Source organism: Cervus elaphus, chromosome 2 (assembly GCF_910594005.1).
Source record: "Cervus elaphus chromosome 2, mCerEla1.1, whole genome shotgun sequence".
Lineage (NCBI taxonomy): Eukaryota > Metazoa > Chordata > Mammalia > Artiodactyla > Cervidae > Cervus > Cervus elaphus.
The window spans coordinates 46,966,475-46,985,044 of record NC_057816.1 but is presented as its reverse complement, the minus strand read 5'-3'; the positions used below and the strand labels follow the sequence as shown (position 1 = coordinate 46,985,044).

General features: G+C 44.9%; 2 protein-coding genes across 9 annotated transcripts in view; both read right to left on the bottom strand.

The window, feature by feature from the left end:
- Window positions 1-18,570, bottom strand: part of FAT3 (FAT atypical cadherin 3) — a 762,831-nt gene that overhangs the window by 38,394 nt on the left and 705,867 nt on the right. For all 8 annotated transcript variants that reach the window (XM_043876646.1, XM_043876691.1, XM_043876701.1 and 5 more), the window contains 2 exons: window positions 5,065-5,199; window positions 3,080-3,237 (listed from right to left, as the gene is read on the bottom strand). In XM_043876646.1, coding sequence (XP_043732581.1) covers window positions 3,080-3,237; window positions 5,065-5,199 — 293 coding nt within the window. The remainder of the gene's footprint in view (window positions 1-3,079; window positions 3,238-5,064; window positions 5,200-18,570) is intronic.
- LOC122677053 (60S ribosomal protein L37a) lies at window positions 8,882-9,275 on the bottom strand. Its single transcript, XM_043876807.1, has one exon. It carries the CDS (start codon window positions 9,230-9,232, stop codon window positions 8,954-8,956), a length of 279 nt encoding a protein of 92 aa, XP_043732742.1. The 5' UTR covers window positions 9,233-9,275; the 3' UTR covers window positions 8,882-8,953.

Below are 18,570 nucleotides of genomic sequence, written 5' to 3'. Positions count from 1 at the left end.
AATCTCTTCTGGAAGAGACAAGTATCAATCGTAAACAGAAAGATGAGCGCCTCCTTGTCTATGAGAACATTCATTTCCTGAGGTCTCCATGCAATTCTTCAACTGTCTTTGAGGGGTACCCTCTACCTTGCAGGTCATCTTAAGTACTTTTTAGAGAATGTGCTTTAGCTGGGAAAATATAAACAACCAAGAGGTGCAATTTAAACAAAGCACTGCAGCGTAGTCATTGAACCAAAGTACAAGGCACACACTGAACCTAAAGCCAATGAAATTAAATCTTGCATGAGGCTGAAAATGTTAAGCAAACAGATTCAAATCCCCTAAGTGGCTATTCCTGGTGACTGCAGGGGAGTATCTGCAGTAGTTTAGTACAGCTGTGTCCTGCTTTGGGCAAAGCCAACATATGAAAAGCAAACTTACCCAACAGACAGATTGGGGTGGGGGTGGTTATTCACATCACAAAGGGATTAATGGAAGGGTTCCTTCAAATAGCAACCATCCCTGGTTTATTAGAATTCCATTTATAGAGATTCAATTTATACAACTCTCAGAAACACACTTGTTTCATGAAATACAATATATCTTAGGAGCTACAGCTGCATAAAAGGTTGAATTATTCTTCTTTCCCATCCCTAGGGTTCTGCACATTTTAGACGTTTGCCAGTGAAGTGTCAAATGACAAGCTCCATTTTAGGATCAAGCCATTCATATCCCATATTTTTGTTCTCTCTCAAATTTAACGCTATTTAAAAGAATTGCTAATAGAAAGTATTTGCTTCCTAAGGATGTTCAGCAGCTGCCAGTCCTGTGAAAGCTGGAAGGAGAGAGGGGGAAGGTCAGTGACACCCGGGCAGGGCCCCTGGCAGCTGCAACCTCTGCGTGAGCAGAGTGCCTTCCCAGTGATCATACAACCCTGCCTCTCAGGGCTGTTTAGGAGGGAGGGGACACATGTATACCTATGGCCGACTCACGTCGATGTATGGCAGAAACCATCGCAATACTGTAAAGTAACTATCCTCCCATTAAAATGAATAAAGAAATTTAAAAAAATACAATTTTTTTTTAAAAAGAAAGTGAGCTAAGGATGCTAGGCAGCTTGCTTCAGTAGCCAGGGGGTTAAAAAGACAGGACTTAGGTTTTTGAATTTATCTTCTTCCATCATGAAGATCTGATTTGAATTCACTGTTTTCTAAAACTGTGCATCCTGAGTGTTTCTCTCTCTTTTTTTAAAAAAATAAATCTGTCCAAAACTTTCCTAAGTGGTATACTTTATTTTTCTTATTTTTATTTTTTGGCCCTGTGGCATGCAGGATCTTCGTTCCCAACTGAGGACTGAACCCGCGTCCCTACCCTGTAAGCCTGACCACTGGGCCACCAGAGAAGTCCCTTGTTTTCTTTTGAAAACACTGTTTTTCCTAACGGGGCTGAAATTATTCTCTGAGTTGAATGAGTCAGGGTAGCGGGAGATTCCTTACGGGAAGTGGCCAACTTAAACTCCAGTTCGCGGCTCACTCTCTCTGCACAGAGCCCGGCAGTATCAGAAGCAGGTATATGAAGTCTATGTGGCAGGAGGGGCCGTCACATCTACTGTTGTACATGCTTTTCTCCCTCCAGGATTAAAGCCTGAGTCATCTAATCAACGTGGATGTGACCTAACGAACAGCCAAAGCTCAGGAGCTAACACGCACGGCCCACCGCGAGCCCCGTTAACCGGGTGACAGAGCAGTGGAAGGAGGAAATCGCCCGCCATTTCCCCGTGGATGAGCGGGTCCTGGTGGACAGATGCCCCCCACCTCTGAGTGCACGTCCAGAGGAAAACAGTGTTCCAATACACATGGTCCCTCCTAGGTCCCCTTCCCCTCCCATCCGGAAGGCTTAATCTTGTCTACAGAGGCCACATGTGATTCTGGATAGAATGAGTTGTAGTAACAACACTGAAAGCTGGGGACAGCGAGGCAATGGGAAGCGTGGTGTGAGCGAGACTGGACCAGGCTCGGCACGCTTTAGCCGCACAACCGTGTCAATAATTCAACCTCTATGAACCTCTAGTGTCCGACTCTGTGCGACCCCATGGACTGTAGCCCGCCAGGCTCCTCTGTCCAGAGATTTCCCAGGAAAGAATACTGGAGTGGGTTGCCAGGCCCTCCTCCAGGGGATCTTCCTGACCCAGAGATAGAACTTGGGTCTCTTGTGTCTCCATGTGGGATCCCAGGTGCACTAGTGGTAAAGAACCTGCCTGCCAATGCGGGAGACGCAACAGACTCAGGTTCAATCCCTGGGTCGGGACGATCCCCTGGAAGTGGCAGCCCACTCCAGTGTTCTTGCCTGGAGAATCCCATGGACAGAGGAGGCTGGCAGGCTATATAGTCCATGGCGTTGCAAAGAATTGCACATGACTGAGTATATATATATATACATATATGTATATATATACATAAATAAATCACATTTATTATATTAACTTCATAACACAAACCAAATGAGGCATATAAAGCTGTTAGTATGATTGCTGCTGTTGTTTTTATGAAGGCATGAGAGGCTCTGATGTGAATACAAATGCCAGACTTGCTCTAAAGGAAATCTAGTGCCTTTGGAGAGTTTCTGAGGCCAGGAATGATTTAAAAATTAGGCTCCTTGGGCCAGAAGAGGGCATATGGAATCTTCTATACCCCAGATCTCCAATGTCCTTCCTGGGCAAGAATAGAAGTGACCTTCAGAGGTCACTGGGGATAGACCCATGTGGTATAAGAGGACACAGTCAGCCTTTTGAAAGGACCACCCCTGCTGTGGAATTGATTAGGAAAGACTCTAATGAACTGTTGAGTGATTACAGCTCAAAGGAGGCCGGCCCTTGAACCCACTCTAGAGAGAGGTACCCCAGTCTCCAAAGAGGCAATTCTGAAGCTGAATGTACAAAAGGAAATGGGGTATTGGCACACTTCCCGGTTTTGCTGCTGCTCCCCTGGCCCTAAAGTCAGCTTCTGCTTTCTGAACTTAAAAGACAAAACAATTTCAGACCCAAGAGCCAAAATACTAACATGAGAACTGACTGCGGGCAAAGATAACCCATTTTAATTACCTTCAGTATGATGCAGGGGTTTGCTCTGGTGTACATTATAATCCCGTTGCTTTGTAGGGTCCGCAGACGCAGGGCCAGTTTAAAGTCTTCTTCTTTGCTATTTTCAGAAAGCCGATATTTGATGTAACTGTTTCCAGCAAAGCTGAGAGAAGTGTGTCCTGAAAAGACCATGACGAGGAGACATAGATACTTTGAACACCCAGAAACCAGAAGGGACCTGTGACATCACTGAACGACTACCAATCGAATTGATCAAACTCCGTGGAGTGCTGGCGGGGCACTGAGGACAAACGGTTGTGGATAACAACTGGCTCTCCATTTCAGGCCACATTCCAATTTCAGAGTAAAAAATACTGAACCAGTCAGAGGCCCCACATCTGAGCTCTCTCACGTTAAGGGCAGCTTGGTCTGTTCTCCAACCTGGATTCTCCTATAGTCACTAAATTCCCAATTCCTGCTTTCTAAAATCAGCATTTTTAAAAGATATTCCTTCATGCCCACCCACACCACTTAGACACTTGACAAAACTTTCACTTCCATGAAGCAAGGGAAAGAGAAACCATTTTCAAAGAATATCCACATTCCCCAAGTATCCTGATGCTGAACAGCGAACTTAGGTCATTTGCACAAGTGTTGATAAAGGCAGTGATACAAAGGAAGTTCAAGTTTTGTGCAGTCACAACTCCACACTGACCATGAATTTCAGGCTCCCCTGCCTAAAATGTTTAGTAGCTACCCATATCACCAAATTCTGAGTTCATTCTCTCTCTCGCTCTTTTTTTTTTTTTTTTTTTTTTTTACTGCCTTCCACTTTATGTTTTAAGAAGCAAAGTAATGCCTGAAAAGCTGTCTCACTGGGGTGAAAGTGTGGAAATACACCAAAATGGATGATAATCATGGACAATGAAGAATTTTGCATACAGAAAGGAGAAGGGAGATGGGCACAAAGGGACACCTGAAGTTAGGAAAAGTGCCCTACTGCTACCCTGCAGACCCATCTGCGGTGCATACAGCAGGCGTGTTGGGGGTGGGACAGCATAAGTATCTTAGAGACTTAGAAGACTTCAAAGGCAAGTATGTGGATTCAGGGACAGCTCTGTTCTTGAAGTCAACTCTGAAAGAGCTTTGGCTTCCATTTTTAAGAATAGTGCTTGTCTTTGCAAAGCCTGAGTTTCTAGAACCCACTGCTTTGCAAGTGCCTTGCACATACTAGATATAATAATTTTTTATTCCCACTGTAATTGCTATTATAATCATCACTCAACAAATATTTCTTGGATTCTAAAACTGATATCAGCGTGCTTATGTCTGAAATACATCCTCTACAAAAAGGGTTCTATTGGTAACAAAAGTGAACATGACTCTCTAGAGGAAAGAAATGGTAGAACACATATGAATCAAGAGAAGTATTGAAATTGAGTGATGATCAGAAATGGAGGATCATCTGGATTGGAATAACACAAATACTGATTTTTTTTTTTTTTTCTTTAAGACACAGAGGTGATCACCTCACCTTTCAGGAACATGCAGTTAGTTGTACATTTGCAGTGGGGAGCCTTACCTGGTCTAGGCTGCGCTTACCCTACAAAGGTCAACTGAACTGGCTCAGCTTCACTTTCTTTTGAGACGTATAGGCTCAGAACATGAAAGGCCATGCCACAGATATTCCAACTCCTCTGCCTAACCAACAGCCTTTTATTTTCTATAATTTCACACCCTTAGCATCCACATGGCACAACTGAAACACAGGCTATGGCCTCCCACTATATAAGGAACCCACAGGCATTGCATGTTTCCTGAGCACAGGCTGCAGCTGTGATAAATTCCAAGCATTTGAGGTGGATGCTGGCTGGGGTTCATTCTGAAGGAAAGTGTTACATCCAGACAGAAAGTCTTCTGGAAGGGCTAGGGCAGTGTAATTTACTCAAGGGCAAGGGCTTCCAGAATATGAATTTAGACCCTCATCATCCCACCGCGCTCTGCACCTGAGCACTCTCCGAGCTTTCCCGGTGGACACTGGCAGAGGAACGGTCTCCTGCTGGCTTCGTAACCAACACACTGCATGTCCCCTGGACACGGCTTCTCCACGCAAGGATCGTTGGCCCCTGGACACAGTCCTCCTGTGACAGAGGGGAACACACATGATCAGCAGAAAGGCAATCACTCTACACTCTGTAAAGTCCAGGAAGCACAGGATGGTTTGAGAACTGGGCTCGACAGGCTCTGAGCTGAGAGACAAAGTGCTGCCCAGAAGCAGGAAGGCCTGAGTGGGCTTCACATGGTGCAGGTGCCCATCGGGGTCTCTGCATCTCCCAAAGCTCACTGCCAGACTGAGGCAGGATGAGGGCAAAGAGTCAGTGGAGCTCCTCTTTTTAGGCTAAATCAAATATACTAAGGTTGTGAAGTCACTGGTTGCAACTTAAGCTGAAGAAAGATCATACGACACAGGCCCGTTACTGTCTGGGGCTTTATAGTCTTTACTGGCTGGGGCTCCTGCATGTTGTTGTTGTTTGGTTGCTAAGTTGGGTCTGATGCTTTTGTCACCACATTGACTGTAGCCCACCAGGCTCCTCTGTCCGTGGGATTTTTCAGGCAAGAATACTGGAGTGGGTTGTCATTTCCTACTCCAGGGGATCTTCCAGATCCTTGGATTGAACCCACAACTCCTGTGTTGGCAGATGCATTCTCTACCACTGAGCCCCTAGGGAAGTCCTGGGGCTTGTGCATATTGGGGACCACTTGAATGCATCACTTCTGTTTAGATTTCTTCTACAACTCCAGGAGATGTTAGCTGTTGCTTTCAGAGGGAGGGAAAAAAGACCTTTATAAAGAAAAGTGACTCATTCTGCAGAGGAATCGGGTGGAGAGGGAGGGGGTCGGGGGGGTCGGGATGGGGAATATGTGTAAATCTATTGCTGATTCATGTCAATGTATGACAAAACCCACTGAAAAAATAAATAAATAAATTATAAAAAAAAAAAAAAAGAAAAGTGACTCATTCTAAATCATGCAAGCACAACTCTCATTGATTCTGAATCCCTTCTGCTCCCTGCTATTGTATTGACTGGCTGTAAATGTGCCCCATCGGCTATCAAACATGATAGAATTATCCTTGGCAAAGGAAGGCTTCCTTTTCACCTGTTCAATGTTCATAGCACAGTGAGATGAAAGGTTAATTCCTCAGAAAGGAAATTCTGGAAAGCAGATTAGCTGATTAAAGTAGAATTCAGGACCCAAGGGAGATTTTCAGAACTGTGAGGATGGCAAACACGGGTTCCCTGAAGGAAATGCACTTCCCAAAGGTCTTGGGTATTTCAAATGTAATTAGGTGAGAGTTTAAATGGTAAAAGACTGTAGAAAAGAAGACCCAAATTGAAAGCAACCTACAGCTGGGTTAGGCAGTGGCCTAAAGAAGCCCCTCTTCTCTGTGGACCAAGAACACACTGGATCTTAGCAGCATCTTTCCTCAGCAAGATCTGGTCCATTATTATCTTCCTTTCTAGCCCAGCTCTTTCTTCCTCATTAAGCATATTGTTCCATTATACAGTCATTTCTTTGTCCAGGAGAAAGTGGACACTTAACGTCAATAACAGATAAACATTTTAGGGACTTTAATCCTGCAGGGGAGTGATGTAAGAAGCACCAGCAGACTCAGAATTCATAAATCCAGTTTTCTACCAGTTGAGAGCTCAGCCATAAAAGATACTCCTGGCAAGGATCCAGCTTACAAAGTCTTAGAAGATGAAGGGATTTTTAACTGAAAATTTGAAGTGATCTTCACAAATGGTTCTGAAAGACCTAAGTGTCCTGAAATATATCTTCCTCTGTTCGTTCCAAAAAAATCTTTATTCCTGCCGCGTTTTTATCAATATTTATGGAATTTAAGACAGCTGTTCAACCGCCTTATGATCTGTTCCAAGGTGCTTTTGATAAGCAGTTTTGGAATTTTTGATGCATTCATCCAACAAGAAGAAAATTTTCAGGCCAGTGAGGTGATAGGCCTGGGCATATAAAGATGAAAACAAAAATTATCCCATCTCTTCCTCCCCTAGGAAACAACACACAAACACATGGTTAGAATACAGTAAGGTAACTGCTTTGCTAGGGATTTGTGAGTACAAGGGAAGCCCTAGAGAAGGAACAATTGTGCTTCCTGGGAGAATGTCAAAAGTCTTTGCAAAGGAAGAAAGCATTTTAAACTCAGGTTTGAAGTATGAGATCTTTTGAGTAGCAAGGGTCTGTGCTTCTTGGGAATGAATCAACCAGGCGTGCATGCATGCTAAGTTGCTTCAGACGTGTCCGACTATTTGCGACCCTATGGACTGTAATCCACCAGGCTCCTCTGTCCATGGGATTCTCCAGGCAAGAATACTGGAGTGGGCTGCCATGCCCTCCTCCAGGGGATCTTCCTGACCCAGAGATTGAACCCATGTCTCTTATGTCTCCTGCATTGGCAAGCAGGATTTTTACCACTAGTGCCACCCAGGAAGTTCTTTAATCAACTAGTTAGTGGTTTAACTCGAAGTGTGTTTACTCATGGCACATTCACGACTCTCCCGGCCGAATCTGCGCTTTCTCCATGAGTGGCTTCACTTCCGTTCCTAAGGCCTGCACACCTCCAGGTAGCTCCCCCTTGTCGGCTAGTTAGCATAAGCTCAAAAATGCCAACCAAGCCCAGTGCCGATGTCAGCAACACGGAGGCGGTTATGCACATAAATGAACCATAAAATGCAATCCATCAAATAGATCTAACTCTAAAGTTATTGAACATTAACTTCCAATTAGACATAGAAACAATAATTGATGTATTTAAGAAATCCGTTCCTTTCTATTCCATGGACATGTCTTTCCCTGTGTCCTATTTTAGCCAGCGAAAAGATGTCCTTTCTATAAAAGTCTGTTTCTGAGACATAGCGACATATACTACATTCTACACTAATGCAATGGCTTCACTGCTTAGAAAACTTGCATTATCAAAAATGCAGTTTAAAAACCTCTGTTTCAGAGGGGGAAGAGAGGACTAGATAATTTCCAGACCCATGAGAGCAAAGCCATTTTCTTCTGTCAGGAGTTATGGTAACATTAGAAGAAAGCTGTAAGTACATATAATAAAGGCTAAACACTATATTTCAGAATAAACACAGGATTTGAATACTTCTCCCTTTTATTCACATATTTTGACCTTTTCTTTTGCCACAAGTCCTGCTCTGCTAAATTAGCATTGGGCTTCTCACTTTATCAACCATATCACTTATATTGGGTTACAGCAGAGTCACTTAGACCAGCAACTGGAGTTCAAATTCACAGTTCTTTTCTTCTTATTCTTTCCTTATATTATAACCATGTGTGTGTGCGTGTGTGCTCAGTTGCTCAGTAGGGTTGGATTCTTTGTGACCTCATGGACTATAGCCCGCCAGTCTCCTCTGCGTATAGGATTTCCCAGGCAAGAATACTGGAGTGGGTAGCCATTTCCATTTCCAGGGGATCTTCCCAATGCGGGGATTAAATCCATGTCTCCTGCTTCTTCTGCACTGGTAGGCAGATTCTTTACCACCGCACCACCTGGGAAGCCCATGTCACAACAATAGAACCTAGATAATTAAATCCATCAAATGAATGAATTATGTTAGATCCAGTCCCCCTTATAAATACTCCAGCTGGTGGACAGATAGAAACTATATTAACACGTTATAATCAGTGCATTCTAAGATGAATATAAATGTAACTACTAGACATACAATGATACACATTTCTATCCATTCCAGTGGCCATTGGCTTTGACAGGTCAATGCTCCTTCTCTTCCTTTTTTTTTTTTTTTTACATAAATTAACCCATTTATTATAGGCTAGCAACATTATCAAATGGTGGTGCTTCTACTGGTCCTTCAATTCCTTCAGTCTTCTGATGGCAGACTTTACTGTGACAGCAGAAGTGGTGTTGTAGGTCCAGGCACCACCAGCTACTGTTTTCATGCAGGAACCACAGTGCCAAATGCCCACAGCTCTTCTCTTCATCTTGGTTTTGCCACAGAAAGAGCAGGTATACTTGGCGTGCTGGCTGATTTCAATTTTCTTCACCATTTTCCTGAGGGAGGCACCATAACGGGTCCCGTATTTGCCCACGATTCCGACCTTCTTGGTGCGTTTCGCCATGTTAACGCAACCTAGATCCGAGCCCAAGAGCTCTTCCTTTTTAATAGGCTTCTTAAGGCGGAAGGGACAGTTCTGGCGAGAGGTCAGCTTCCTGATGCTTTAACAATCCCAGGGGCCTCCCCCCTGCCTCCCAGCCCGGGCTGCAAGGGCCATAAACACTAGCTCCCCAGTTGGTGCTGTCAGTTCGCTCTGCTTGCAGTCTGCTCTCTTGTGGCTCAAGGAGGTATGCAGGCAGATTCGAGTCTGGAGGGTAGCTGGGGACAGATGTGAGCGTGTGTACAAAGTGTAGTCTCTTTCAAGCAGAGAAAGAGTTCTGATTACTGAGAAACAGCTTTCCCCAAACCAAATACTCCCCACATACAATACTGTATTTCTTTCCTCTCTATCAACTATGATGAGAAGTTAGATCCTTTCTGAAATATTTATGTGAGAGGGACTTGACCTTTGTACACCAACTCTGAACAATGCCACGTGTCCTTTGGCCTCAGATGGACGTCAGATTTTCCCAACCCAGGGAGTGAACCCGTGTCTCTAGGTCTGGGTCCTGGGGACACCAATCCTCTTCCCAGCCAAAGCCCTAAAATCTCTAGCAACATAAAATGCAGCATGATTTCAATGGATGAGGAGGGGTTAACTTGTTTTGCAAAGCTTATGCTTATTCAGTTCAGTTCAGTCGCTCAGTCATGTCTGACTCTTTGCGACTCCATGGAGTGCAGCACGCCAGGCTTCCCTGTCCGTCACCAACTCCCAGAGCTTGCTCAAACACATGTCCATTGAGTCAGTGATGCCATCCAACCATCTCATCCTCTGCCGTCCCCTTCTCCTCTTTGAACAAAGGTCCACTGGAAGTGTAGGCTCTAGCTTTACATGCTCTGTATCTTCAGGCATCCATCAGTTTGGGACCAGAGTGAGCATGAAGGGAGAAGCATCCCCTTTATCAAAGCAACTGACGCCATTTGTGGCAAGTCAGGGCAGGGCAGAAGGATCAGATGCTTTTAGCAACTGTCAGAGCAGGAAGCAGGCAGAGAAACCTCTGTCCCCCACTGCTGGGTCCCCTCTGGAAGGCAGGGCAGAGTAACAGGAAAGGGTGGGACACTGACAAGCAGCAACCCTGAATTTTGTTCCTGACTAGTATTTCAATGCATTTCTTGTGTGGGGCCTATTAAAGTCGATGGCTGCTGGAATGAATAGAAGTATACCTTATTATCTAATATTTACATTAATATTATTATTATATAACATTAATTAATATTATTAAAATATATTATGCATTAATATATTTTCTATGTGTCCTTCAGTTAGAGGTTTTAAGGGGTCACTTCATTCCTCTGGGTCTTGCTTCCTTTTCATGAAAAATGAGTATAATTACTCTTGGAAACTTGTGAGCATTAGATGGTTTAATGTATGTGAAAGCAACTTGTAAAGAAATAAAAAAAATTGAGGGTAAAAACAAATTACCTCAGGGTCCCCAAACGGGAGACACTCGCCTGACTGGGAAACATGGCAGAGATCTGAGCTCCAGTATAATTCCTTCTTTGCTGTCCTTTGTGGGTCAGACTCACGATTTGTAAGCTGACAGATGATATGAATACTGTGTGCCTGGGAGAACTTTGTGTTAATCAGTGTCACAGGCAATGTGCAGCAGGGTCAGCCCCTTCATAACTGTCCTGGGCAGAGGGATTCTTTTCATAAAGACTCTCCACCAGGAGGGACGTGCACGCGACGTGAAGCTTCGCTCGGGGAGGGTGGGGCGCATTTTGGTCACTCTCCACAAAGCTGAAAACGTAATTCACTCGAGCAGAAGCTCAGGGCTTTGGAAACTGCAGGGAGGAGAAAGGCAATCCTCTCGTGCTTTTAGAAGGGTCTCACTGCCCCATGCATGTCTCTCCTCGCCTTAGTGAAAGTCGCTCAGTCGTGTCCGACTCTTTGCGACCCCATGGACTGTCCATGGAGTTCTCCAGGCTAGAACACTGGAGTGGGTAGCCTTTCCCTTCTCCAAGGGATCTTCCTGACCCAGGAATCGAACCAGGGTCTCCTGAATTGCAGGTGGATTCTTTACCAATTGAGCTATGTGCCTCATCTCCCCAGGATTCCCACTGCTCCCTGGGTTAAGTCTGTACCTTTAGCTAACGCGTCAGTATCCAGGTATGATTATTACTGCTGCCACCTTGAGCTTATTCAACCTCTTGATTTATATCTCTGCCTTATTATACTGAGAATCTAATAGCTAAAGGTAAACATCCCACACCCTAAATTCACATGCTTTGCCAAGGTGCCATGTCTCAGCCAATGCCACATACGTCAGTAAGCTCCCTTCATAATTTCTGGCCTGCATGAAATTTTAAAACACATTTTCCTAAGGTCCCTCGGCTTTGAGATGGTTTCCTGTGGTTCTCCCCAAAGCACAGAATCATCTTCATGGGTGTTTGCTTTGTTCAGCCATATTTTCTGGGATGATCTTGCTAAAGGCTGAGTGCCATTTCACTCAAGACATTCTCTCTGGGGCAGCTGTGTGTGGATGGAAAACATAAGTGATTATTTACACGGTAAGAAGTTGGTATCTCCTCCACAGTGGACATGTCCAGACCTCTCCCGGCCCTTCAGGACTCCATGCATGCTAAAGATAAGGGATCTGCAGACAGACATCTAACATGAATAAGAAATAGAAACTTCCCAGTTTGTAGGGAAGTCCAGTAAAGGTTCAGAGACACTGAATTATTCAGAATTCCTGGGGGTGGGACTATGGGTTCTGTCCTCAGAGAATTGGAATGAACAATTCTGGCCTAAGTGTAAACCCGATCTCAGATTTTCCTATGCTTTTTAAATACTCATTAAGGTTGAGTTTCAAGTATCTTCCTGCCTCGTAGAAGCCTTCACTGTTTTACTTTACTGTACTCATGAGAAGTGCATCACCGTGGCCTATCAGTTCAGTTCAGTCGCTCAGTCGTGTCCGACTCCTTGAGACCCCATGGACTGCAGCATGCCAGGGCTTCCTGTCCATTACCAACTCCTGGAGTCCACCCAAACTCATGTCCATCAAGTTGGTGATGCCATCCAACCATCTCATCCTCTGTCGTCCCCTTCTCCTCCTGCCCTCCTCAATCTTTTCCAGCATCAGGGTCTTTTCAAATGAGTCAGCTCTTCGCATCAGGTGGCCAAAGTATTGGAGTTTCAGCTTCAACATCAGTCCTTCCAATGAACACCCAGGACTGATCTCCTTTAGGATGGACTGGTTGGATCTCCTTGCAGTCCAAGGGACTCTCAAGAGTCTTCTCCAACACCACAGGCCCCATTTACCTGTCCCAGCATGTTCCTTTCGGGACTGTCTCTCCACCAGCCAGTCCAGCTGAGCTCCCTGTCATTCGCCCAGTGCACAATGCTGCTTCAAGGGCCATGAGGATGGGACCATGTCAGCCTCACTCACCCCTCTAACTCCAGCAGCCCACCTAGGGCTTAGAAAAGTATTTGATTCACTGATGAGTGAATGAGAAAATAAAAGTAGTAAAGAAACGTTCCTTTACTACTTTCTCTGCTCAGAAATGCCTTCCCAGGACAATTCACTGCCCCCAGTGCCTTTCACGGACTCCTCCAAGAAAGACAGAGAACTCCTTCCTTCACGCTTGCTCTCTATTCCAACTACACCACCTACTACTCTTTCTAGCTCCTATTCTTGATGGCCAAGGAACAGAGAACCTTCTGCTGTTTGTCTCGAAAAAGAGGATTCAAGGGGTCCTAGTAACTATCCTTAACTGTCTGGAGGGCGGTTCATACGGGAGGGTCAGACAGGTCAGGCTCCGTGTGGCTTTAAAGGGTGCAGCGGGTGACCTCACAGGAGGGAGACTCGGGGCCCACGAAGCCAGCTGTCTCAGGTCCTTCTTGAGAGGTAGCGAGTGCTAGGGCTGAGCTCAAACCCTGCCTGCATTATTGTGGTAGGAGGATAGTAAATAGGATGTCCGAGGTGCGTGGGAAGTTGGATTCAGTTAATTTCAAGTTTCCTCAAAGCTGTGCGGTGGTAGGAGAGTATAGGGCTTGGGACAGCCAGGTGTGAACTCTGGCTTGACCTGCACTAGTTCTGTGGGACCCTGAGCAAGCCAACTGACCATTCTGAGTTGTAGCTTCCTTAACTTCTGAGGAAAGTTAATGATACCTACGCTTTAGGGTGATTGTGAGGGTTAAGTACAATCACACATGTGTGAAAAATGAAACGGTAACAGGTCGCGGCTCAGTTAGTGTGGGTCGCCGCGCTGGTCCCCGCATCCACGGGCGCACTGCTTGCACATGGCTTCTCACCTCCATCGCTTGGCTCTGAAGCTCCCCAGCCTGGACTGACTCCTTCCCGTGTCCTGTCTGATTCCAGGCATCCTTTCAGACCGAGTGCGGCCCCTCAGCCTCAGGCCTTCTCCTACCACCCTGCACAGGCTTCCGACAGCGGGCTGCCCTGGCTGAGGGCCCAGCACTGACACCTCACCCCGCAGCACCGAGCTCGCCGGTGACAGACGCTCCACGCATTTGACTGGAGCTTCAGTTTCAAGTCAGGGTCCCATGTCTGAACCAAGACTGGACAAGGCAGGCATCCCCTTCCACCAACACTCATAAACACACCAGTCATAAATGCTAATGATCTCGGGGCAAGTCCGTTCTCTTGAACAAGTGTCTCCTTTTTGATGTGTATGTAGATCAGATTTTTGAAAAATCAATGAAAATCTTCCAAAATGGACCATGACTACTGCCCCACAGCTTGCCCCGATACTCTGTCCTCTGACTTCCTCATTGGAACTCAAGGGTGTTTATTACTCCCCAAGCTTTCTTACCCAAGTGCCAACATCCACTGAACATCCAGGGTTTATCAGGTGCCATCTCAGGACAGCAGAACCCTTAAACTTCTGCTCAGACACGAGGCTCAACGGGGGCTGGAATGTAATAAACCTCTTCCGCACTAAACTTCAAGCCTGCTTTCATTCTGTCAGAGCAACCCAGCATTTTAGTTCAAGATGCTTAATGGTGTTAAGTCAACCCAAAAAAAGTCTCCATGAGAGAAAGGTGAGGTGAAAGTTGGGAGGAGGGTAGACTACTGAGGCCAAATTTGTGTAAATATTTCTACACAGCCCAGAATGGATCACTACCTCTATTTATCTCCTAATTATTCCACCAGGTGGTGGGAAAGTCCACTTAGTATATCTGCCAACCTTCCAGGCTAAACAGCAGCCAACACTAGGGTGTGTGTCGGGGGGAGTGGGCTAGGAGCATTTACTGACTTCAATTATCTCTCCTTTCCAATAAATGAGAAAATGTCTACAATGCTTAATGCTTTCCTTAACAGATTTCACTGTATTTTCATTTGAGATGGTACTTCAGGAAAAATGAGAGAACTATTACTATTATAATAAGGAACTCACCCCCTGAACCCCAAGAACATTTTTTCTATTGTATCTTACTGTGAAATTTATTATAGTTTGGTTTCCTAACCACCAGAATTAGGGTCACCAGGCTACATGTATAATGACTCCAGGGCTCCACTCAAAGCCTCCCATTATATTTGAGTGCGGGGCTCAGTAGTGGGCCTTTCTAGTAAGTCACAGGCCTACTGGAGTCCAAGACCCTCTGTCGTCCTGCCATGGGTCTGTGAGACTGGTGATTAGACTGTCAGGAAAAAAGGGGTTATCTGAATATTCTCATAGTGTACGTAGCATTGGGGTTATAAGTCATATACAAAATGAAAGAGCTCTTCTTCTTCAGTTCAGTTCAGTCGCTCAGTCGTGTCTGACTCTATGCGACCCCATGAATCGCAGCATGTCAGGCCTCCCTGTCCATCACAAACTCCCAGAGTTTACTCAAACACATGTCCATCGAGTCAGTGATGCCATCCAGCCATCTCATCCTCTGTCGTCCCCTTCTACTCCTGCCCCCAATCCCTCCCAGCATCAGGGTCTTTTCCAATGAGTCAACTCTTCGCATCAGGTGGCCAAAGTATTGGAGTTTCAGCTTCAGCATCAGTCCTTCCAATGAACACCCAGGACTGATCTGTTTTAGGATGGACTGGTTGGATCTCCTTGCAGTCCAAGGGACTCTCAAGAGTCTTCTCCAACACCACAGTTCAAAAGCATCAATTCTTTGGCGTTGAGCTTTCTTAACAGTCCAACTCTCACATCCATACATGACCACTGGAAAAATAATAGCTTTGACTAGACGGACTTCTGTTGGCAAAGTAATGTCTCTGCTTTTTAATATGCTGTCTAGGTTGGTCATAACTTTCCTTCCAAGGAGTAAGCGTCTTTTAATTTCATGGCTTCAACCACCATCTGCAGTGATTTTGGAGCCCAAAAAAATAAAGCCTGACACTGTTTCCACTGTTTCCCCATCTATTTCCTATGAAGTGATGGGACCAGATGCCATGATCTTAGTTTTCTGAATGTTGAGCTTTAAGCCAATTTTTTCACTTTCCTCTTTCACTTTCATCAAGAGGCTTTTTAGTTCCTCTTCACTTTCTGCCATAAGGGTGGTGTCATCTGCATATCTGAGATTATTGATATTACTCCCGGCAATCTTGATTCCAGCTTGTGCTTCCTCTAGCCCAGCGTTTCTCATGATGTACTCTGCATATAAGTTAAATAAGCAGGGTGACAATATACAGCCTTGACATACTCCTTTTCCTATTTGGAACTAGTCTGTTGTTCCATGTCCAGTTCTAACTGTTGCTTTCTGACCTGCATACAGGTTTCTCAAGAGGCAGGTCAGATGGTCTGGTATGCCCATCTCTTTCAGAATTTTCCAGTTTATTGTGATCCACACAGTCAAAGGCTTTGGCATAAATATACGTTTTTCTGGAACTCTCTTCCTTTTTTGATGATCCAGCGAATGTTGGCAATTTGATCTCTGGTTCCTCTGCCTTTTCTAAAACCAGCTTGAACATCTGGTAGTTCATGGTTCATGTATTGCTGAAGCCTGGCTTGGAGAATTTTCAGCATTACTTTACTAGCGTGTGAGATGAGTGCAATTGTGCGGTAGTTTGAGCATTCTTTGGCATTGCCTTTCTTTGGGATTGAAATGAAAACTGACCTTTTCCAGTCCTGTGGCCACTGCTGTTTTCCAAATTTGCTGGCATATTGCATGAAGCACTTTCACAGCATCATCCTTTAGGATTTGAAATAGCTCAACTGGAATTCCATCACCTCCACTAGCTTTGTTCATAGTGATGCTTTCTAAGGCCCACTTGACTTCACATTCTAGGATGTCTGGCTCTAGCTGAGTGATCACACCATTGTGATTATCTGGGTCATGAAGATCTTTTTTGTACAGTTCTTCTGTACAAAAGTATTCCTGTCACCTCTTCTTAACATCTTCTGCTTCTGTCAGGTCCATACCATTTCTGTCCTTTATTGAACCCATCTTTGCATGAAATGTTCCCTTGGTATCTCTAATTTTCTTGAAGAGATCTCTAGTTTTTCCCATTCTGTTGTTTTCCTCTATTTATTTGCACTGATCACTGAGGAAGGCTTTCTTATCTCTCCTTGCTATTCTTTGGAACTCTGCATTCAAATGGAAATATCTTTCCTTTTCTCCTTTGCTTTTCGCTTCTCTTCTTTTCACAGCTATTTGTAAGGCCTCCTCAGACAGCCATTTTGCCTTTTTGGCATTTCTTTTCCATGGGGATGGTCTTGATCCCTGTCTCCTGAACAATGTCATGAACCTCCGTCCACAGTTCATCAGGCTCTCTGTCTATCAGATCTATTCCCTTAAATGTATTTCTCACTTTCACTGTATAGTCATAAGGGATTTGATTTAGGTCATACCTGAATGGTCTCGTGGTTTTCCCTACTTTCTTCAGTTTAAGTCTGAATTTGACAATAAGGAGTTCATGGTCTGAGCCACAGTTATCTGAATATTCTCATAGTGTACGTAGCATGGGGATTATAAGTCATACACAAAATGGAAGAGCTCTTCTTCTTAGAATGCAATAAAACAAGGACCCAAGAATAAAAAATGGAAGAGGTCTTATTTTTAAGTTGCAAGGAATAAAACAAGGACCCAAAATGAACCTACACTGAATCAGTATGCCATTCTCACCAGCCACATGCCCTGGGCAAGGCAGGGAGCTATTGCATTTATAGAATGGAGATAATCATATAAAGCTGCTGAATATGGGGACTGGACCAGATGGTGTTTTGAGGTCCTTTTACCACTAAAATTCAGTATTTTATTTTACAGCTAATTACACAAGTGACATAAAGGTGGCAAGAGGCTGAGAGGTGGGCCTGAGTCCGCAGTGTTACCGCTCAGGAAATGTTCCCTTCTAGACTGAGAAAGCCTCCTTCTGGGATGTCTGGGACTGACATTCAGTCTGGGACTGAATCACAAAAACTTCCAGAATTCTGGGTTTCCTGCAAGTAGAAGGGTTTATGGGGACTTGAGGACAAGAGTCCTGGGTAAGGCTACCACCTTGAAACTCAATGCATTTAAAATATCAGTGTCTCTTTAAGGAGTGCCTTAAGGCTGAGAGTGGTGTCGGTTTAGCCACTAAGTGCCCGACTCTTTGCCACCCCGTGGACCAACCCCATGGAGCACAGCCCGCCAGGCTCCTCTGTTCACGGGGTTTCCTAGGCAAGAATACTGGAGGGGGTTGTCATTCCTTTCTCCAAGGGATCTTCCAGACCTACGGATCAAACCTGAATCTCCTGCATTACAGGCGAATTCTTTTACTGCTGAGCCACCAGGAAGAGGTCCCCACTAACAGCAAATAAGTAAGTAGTATCCTTAACCCTACAACCAGAAGGAACTGAATTCTGCCAACTCTGAAGTGAGCTTGGAAGAAGATTGTTCCCCTGAGCCTCTGGCCGGAGAGCCGCAGATGTCTGACGGCTTGACTTCATCTTTGTGAGCGCTTGAGCAGAGGAACCAGATGACGAGCTGCGCCCACCTGCACGTCTGACCTACAGAACTGTGAGATAAAAAGATCTTGTTGCTTTAAACCAAAACATAAAGTAAAATAAACCATCAGTGTCTCTGGGGACTTCCCTGGTGGTCCAGTGGTTAAGACTCTGTGTTTCAACTGCAGGGCTCATCATGGGTTCGATCCCTGGTTGGGGAACTAAGATCCCACATACCACCCCATGGTGTGGCCAAAAGATAAAAATTAAAAAATAAATAAAACATCAGTGCCTCATGAAAAATGCAGAGGAAGATCCCTCTCTCCAACAAAATCACCCCTCTAAATCCCTGCTGTAAAGAAAATCTGCCAAGCCTGCCCTCTGCCCGTCTCTGCTTGATGAACTCATAGTCGTCCTTCAAAACCCAGAACACAAGTGGTCTCTGGCATCTAAATGTCACTGAAAGCTTTCCTC